The 6,320-nt window shown below is 57.8% G+C and overlaps 1 protein-coding gene across 1 annotated transcript in view; it reads left to right on the top strand.

The window, feature by feature from the left end:
* The first annotated feature begins 1,657 nt into the window (after positions 1-1,657).
* ELP6 (elongator acetyltransferase complex subunit 6) overlaps positions 1,658-6,320 on the top strand; it is a 13,837-nt gene continuing 9,174 nt past the window's right edge. The window contains exons 1-3 of the mRNA XM_029964663.1: positions 1,658-1,663; positions 2,225-2,303; positions 4,240-4,310. Coding sequence (XP_029820523.1) covers positions 1,658-1,663; positions 2,225-2,303; positions 4,240-4,310 — 156 coding nt within the window. The remainder of the gene's footprint in view (positions 1,664-2,224; positions 2,304-4,239; positions 4,311-6,320) is intronic.

Raw genomic sequence — 6,320 nt, 5'->3', positions numbered from 1 at the left:
GCAGGTGCCTGGCTGTGGAGCAGCAGAGCGTGCCTGGCTGCCCAAGGAGCAGTTCCCGGTTCTGGAGTTGGGGGCCTGAGTTCCTGCCCTGCTCTTTGGTCTCACCTGGTAGTAAACCATGATATCAGTGTTTCCAGTGCCCGGCAGTGTCACTGATCCCTGGGTGTGCTGAGATACCCAGCCTGGCTGGCTGGGAGCTGATGTCCCACTGTACTGACCCAGGCTCAGCCCTCTGCAGCCCTCTCCTTCCCAGCTCTGCCCTCCTGAGTGCTGCAGCTCCAGGGCTGGGCCGTGCCATTGCCCAGGTGCTGACAGGCGCCGTCCCCGCAGGGCTGTGGGGGCACAGGGCTGTCTCAGTGGGTGTGTGTGCCGTGGCAGGGAGCTGGGACACCCCGCCAGCCATTTTGGCAGCTCCTGACAAGTAGCTGCAGCTTCTTCCTCATAGCCTGCGGGAGGAGAGAGTGTGAGGGCAGGGTGTGGAGGGAATGGGCTGGGGCACGGGGAGGAGGTGCTGCAGGAAGGATTTGCCTTTGGAAGGGCTTTGTCCCCAGCAGCAGCTTTCTGGGCTCAGGAAGGGGGAGCGAATAACTGGGGTAGCAGCTTGGTCCAGTTCATAAGGGTCTTGGAGGGGGAGCCTTGGGGTGGGCTCGGTGGATGCAGAGGCCTTTTCCACTGCCAGTGACAGATCCCATGGTTCTGTCAGTGCTGTCTGAGCAGCTGCAGTGTGACAGCAGAGTGAGGGCTGGCAGGACTGAAGGGGGATTGCTGGGAGGTTTGGAACAGTGAAGTGCCGTGTGTTCAGTGACAGCATCCCACTGTGCTGGGCACGGCCTGCTCTGGTCAGGAGCCAGCCAAGGAGGGAGGGAGGGGATCCCTGCTCTTGCAGGGACTGTTTTGGGGAAGAGGGGAGCTGGGCTTGTGCTCTTTGAGCCCAGAGACTCCTCCAGGCTCATCCATGGAGGACACATCTCGGGTTTGTGCTCACTGCAGCACTGTCCCTGTCACTGCTGTGGCCACCAATGCATAACCCTTTTTTGGGGGAAGAGCTCTGTCTGTGACTGAGGCAGAGCAGCTCCTGTGCCTTGGCCTGTGCTTTGCATTCCCTGCAGCCCTGTTCAATATTTGCTGTTCCAGTTGCTCCCCTTTAGGCTTTGGGCACCAGGGAGTTCACTCTGGTGGATCAGTTGGGAATTGCCTGTGCAGAGATGGCTTGTTGCTGCAAAAGGCTTGTTCTTGGGGGTTAAAAAAAACCCCACTTCAATAAGTTCTTTGTGATTCCAAGAAACCTTTCTATGATTTGTGTTGATTAAAGAAACATCCTGCCTAAGACTGTAATGGAAACAAACACCTTGATGAGGCTGGGGCTGATAATGACGAACAGAATTAATTTCCTGCCTGATCAAAACAAGGTTTATTCCTTGTGCCCAGAGCTCTGCTGCACTACACAAGTTCGGGGATAAGGTTTTCTGCCCTGGGTGTGGCACGTTGGAGGTAAACCTGGAAAAGGGGCCAGGGAGGTCTGTTTGGGAACAAGAGGAGCAGCAGCTTTAGCAGTGCTTTCATTTTAAACACACCAGTGACACTGGCTGTGGCAGTGGCAGAATGGACTGGGAGTGCAGTGGGTGGCTGTTGTCCCCCTGCCCCTTGCAGAGAGAAGATGACTGTGAGTTGAAGGAGAGGGGAACAAAGCTGGGGGGTGGAACTTGCTCAGAACCCCCCAGTGATGGTGTCCAGCACCAAAAGCTGTGGATGTGCCAGCACTGGGGGCACGGTGCTGCACCCCAGTGTCCTCTGCAGCAGCCAGGGGTCTCCTGGGGAGGGGGTGGCTCTTGGTGGGCACAGGGCGTGGGGGCCCAGCAGGGGCCTCAGCAAGGGTTTTTAGCTGGTGGGTGGCTCTTTCAGAAGGCAGGGAATTCCACATCAGGCACGTGGGGACATGGGTTAGTGGTGACTTTGGCAGTGCTGGGTTAACAATTGGACCTGATGATCTCAGAGGGCTTTTCCAGCCTTAACAGTTCTGTGATTCAGGTGCCTCCCCGTGAGCTGTGTCTGGAGGAAGTGCTGGTGTCCCTTTGTGAACAGGCAGCTGGAGCTCGGCTTGTCCACTCCTTCCTCCAGCTGATCCCTGCAGGTCTGCCCATAGTCTGAGCAGGCACCTTGTCCCCCAGGAGCAGTCTGTGCCCTCACCTTCCTCTGTTCAGTGGCTTTGCTGCCTCTCTTGCAGGGTAGGTTCACGCTGCTGCGGGACAGCCGGACGGACGGCAGCTTCCTGGTGCACCACTTCCTGTCCTTCTACCTGCAAGGTGGGTGAGCAGCAGCACTCCCGAGGCACAGGAACCACGGGGTGCCTTCCCTTTGCTCCGGGAGCAGAGCCTGTTGTGCAGAGCGTGAGGCTCCCTTGGGCTAACACGAAGCTTTGGGGCTGGGACTGGGGGATCCCAATCCTGACTTGTGGGGACTCGCTCTGTACCCTCGGGTACCTCCCGTCATGTCTGTGCCTTGTTTCCTCACCCAGCCTGGGGATCCTGGTCAGTCACAGGGGCACTGACAGTGAGCTGTTCACTGCAATTCCTCACTGCCTCCGTGTTTTATAGTGTCATTACACATATCAGGATCAACTAACAACAGACAAGCTCACAGTGAGTAAAGAAGCAAACAAAGGGCCTGGCAAGTTGCCTAATTGCTTTTCTGGGAACAGTTTCCCCAGTGAGTAACCTCCTGCTCCCTGTGCAGCAGGCACTGGACTCGACTCCTCCAGCTTTCTGCTGGCACAGCCACCAACCCAGCAAATCTAGTGCTGTCAGGCTTGAAAGGGAGCTCAGAGTGCTGGGCAGGGGGTGGTCTGAGGGCATCCTGCCCCCAGAACTGCCACTGCCTCAGCAGGGATTTACCCTGCTTGGAAATATTCTTTTACTTCATGGAAGGAGGGAAGACTGCGGGAAATGCCATGGAGAGCGGGTTGGTAGTGGTGTGAGTGGTTCATAGGGACTTGCCAGGCACTGCCTTGGGGCCTGCCCACATCCTGTCCTGGCTCTGCTGATGTGCTGACCTGCAGCACTGCCCTGGGAGCTGCTGCCCTGGGAGTTGCTGCCTGGAGCTGCCCATCTGCCTGGGAAAAGCCTTCCATCCCTGTGGGTGGGCAGCCCTGTGGAACAGTACTGTCTCAGGACTGGTGTCCTTGCTGTCACCTGCTCCCTTCCACCCCANGGCTTGAAAGGGAGCTCAGAGTGCTGGGCAGGGGGTGGTCTGAGGGCATCCTGCCCCCAGAACTGCCACTGCCTCAGCAGGGATTTACCCTGCTTGGAAATATTCTTTTACTTCATGGAAGGAGGGAAAACTGCGGGAAATGCCATGGAGAGCAGGTTGGTAGTGGTGTGAGTGGTTCATAGGGACTTACCAGGCACTGCCTTGGGGCCTGCCCACATCCTGTCCTGGCTCTGCTGATGTGCTGACCTGCAGCACTGCCCTGGGAGCTGCTGCCCTGGGAGGAGCTGCCTGGAGCTGCCCATCTGCCTGGGAAAAGCCTTCCATCCCTGTGGGTGGGCAGCCCTGTGGAACGGTACTGTCTCAGGACTGGTGTCCTTGCTGTCACCTGCTCCCTTCCCCCCCAGGACCTGGGTGCACTTATTCCCTGTCTGCAGCACCCCATGTTGTCCCCTTGGTGCCCAAAACCTTTGGGGCCTCCCTGTGGAGGCTCAGTGGGGCCACTGCCTTGTTGCACTGGAGATCCGTGTCCTGACATGCCCTGGTTGTGTTCATACCTGTAAGGCCAGGTTGTCACATGGTTTTCCAAAAGCCCCTTTTAGTGAGTGAGGTGTCTTTGTAGAAATTCCTTGTTCTGTGTGCTTTTCCAGTCAAGGTCACTCACCTTACGAGAGGCAAACTGGGGGTTTTTGGCACGTCAGTGGTTTCAGGAGTTGGTGTCATGGTCGGCCACTGGCCTCCTTACAGTGACTCCAGCAAACGGGGCCAGGAGGTCCCAGGGCACCAGGGCAGGGGGCACAACAGGGGCCTTACACTTTTGTGATGCCATCTTTTTCTTATTCCTTACCCCTCTTTTTCAACTAACGTCTCCCCTAAAGTAGAAATCCTCTGGAAAGGTGAAAATTGAAAGCAGGGAGGGGTCTGCCTGGGCCTGTCAGGGTCCTTGCAGACAGCCCTGCGGCCTGGCTGCCGTGGTTGGTGGGCTCTGCTACCAGCACTGCCCTGTGGAGCTGCTGACGTGTTTGTCCTCCCCAGCTGGCTGCAAGGTTTGCTTCGTGGCCCTGCTCCAGTCCTTCAGTCACTACAGCATCGTGGCACAGAAGCTGGTGAGTCTCTGGCTGCAGGTTCATCATTCCAGCTCCAGGTAGTTTGTGCTGGGTGGGAAGGAATGGGAGTGGGGAACGGGAATTGCTGGGATGTTTCCAGGTCCTGGGGGGGACAGTCAGGGTTGGTGCTCCTGTGGTGGGGGCTGGAGAGCACTCAGGGGCAAAGCCCTGGCTGTGGGGTGCCCCACGGACAGGAGCTGGCCGGCTGCTTGCTCTGTGCTGAGGAGTGTTTCCTGGGGATCAGCGTTCCCAGACAGGCCCACACTGGTACAGGAGCTCCCTTAATCCTCTGGGGAGGAGAGTGCCGTGGGGTGGGTGTTCCCAGGGCCCTGCACGCCGCAGGACACGCTGGCTGTGCAGCACAGGAGCTCCCCAGGGCACTCTGTGCCTGTCCCTGGTTGTGTTGGGATGAAGGGCTGGGTCACCTGGTCACAGGACACCTGTGGGCCAAGCCACGAGTCTGAGCTGTATGAGGAGCCACACATTCCCATGTTCTTAGGGGTTTCCTTCCCACGGTGAGTCAGGCAAGGATTATGTGTACCCTGAAATGAAGGAGCAGAGAGCCAAGGTAGGCAGGATAATTCCCTGTGTCAGCAAATTGTCTGAGCTCCAAACTGCTGCTCTCAGCTCTTTGTACGACGCTCAGAGGTGACACGCTCCAGGTGGGAAGCCCAGGTGACCTTCCAGGGCCGGAGGGAGGAGGGCCTGCATTGGTCCTCCCTCCTCTGGCTCTGCTGGGAATCCATGAAGCCTTCCAGGTGCTGGGGAACCAGGTGTTGCACCTCCTGTATTCCCTGCTGTAAACAGGGGCCGAGTTTCTGTGCTGCTAAAAACCTGTGTTTTATTTACTGCTCAGCCTTTGCCTTTTGAAAGGAGATCAGTGGTCTGAGGTACATGAAGCGGGCTGAGGGAATGGAGCTGTAACTCCCAGGTGGATCCTTGACATGGGATTCCCCTGCAGAGCAGATCCCCACTGAGCAAACCAGCTCCCAGCATGGAGCTGTCCCGGCTTTTGTGGTGCAGAGAGGAGGAAATCTTGGGGGGAACTTGCTGAATAGGGCAGGAAATGGGGCCCAGCAGCTGGTGTGGGGAGGAGATCCAGCTGTTAACTGTGGGCTCCCTGCCTGCTCCTGCAGCAGGATGGTCTGTCGCCGTGGTTCCTAACTGGTGAGAGTGAACAGGAGCTGCTGCCATCTCCCTGTGGGAGAGGCTGAGCAGGGACAGAACGTGGGGGTTAGCTGGAGTGCAGGTGCAGTGCAGGTCAGGGTGCTGTGCTGGGTGACACTCCTGCAGAAAGGGGGCTGCCATGGAGGAGGGCATGAGAACAGCACGGTTTGCACGGGGGGCTGAGAGCTGAGCCCAGCTCAGCTGAGTCACTGGCATTGTAACTTCCCAGGTACCCTGTGCTGGGTTGGTGTGAACTCCTGACAGGCTCTGCCGAGCTGGGGGTCCTAACATCAAACAGCAGTTATTTATAGCCGGGTTTCCATCCCATCTTGTCTTTGCTTTAACCCTCCTGTGCCCAGGTGAGCATGCCAGGCTCAGTGAAGGGGGTTCTTGGCAGAGTAGTTTCACTCTTAGGTTTGTTTAAGGACTTGGTGCTGTAGATCTCTGCAGGAGACCAGCTGGGGTGCAGCACACCCCCATTTCAGTGTGCCTGAGCTGTGTCCTGCTGCTGGGAGGTGAACTGCACACTCCACCCAGTGACAGCTCCTTCCTTCCCATCTCCTGTTCCTTGGGAATGAGCTCCAGACCAACTGCTGGGCTTTCCATGTTGGCCAGGAGAGTTGCAGAGATCAGGCTGTAGCTCCTCTGGGAAGTGCTTGGAAGAATCAGCCGCCTGCTTCGTATTATCCATCCAAAGGGGCTGGACGTGAGCCCAGGTGTGCCCAAGTGGCCAAGACAGCCAGTGGCACCTGGTTTGTGCCAGCCCCAGTGCCCACCCCTGTGCTGGCACTGCTGAGGCACCTCCAGTCCTGGGGGCAGTTCTGGGCCCCTCACAACAGGACA

The sequence above is a fragment of the Manacus vitellinus genome, unplaced genomic scaffold (genome assembly GCF_001715985.3).
Source record: "Manacus vitellinus isolate BGI_N305 unplaced genomic scaffold, ASM171598v3 scaffold_78_pilon, whole genome shotgun sequence".
NCBI lineage: Eukaryota > Metazoa > Chordata > Aves > Passeriformes > Pipridae > Manacus > Manacus vitellinus.
Note: the sequence above shows the minus strand (reverse complement) of the source record. Positions and strands in the feature narration are given on the sequence as shown.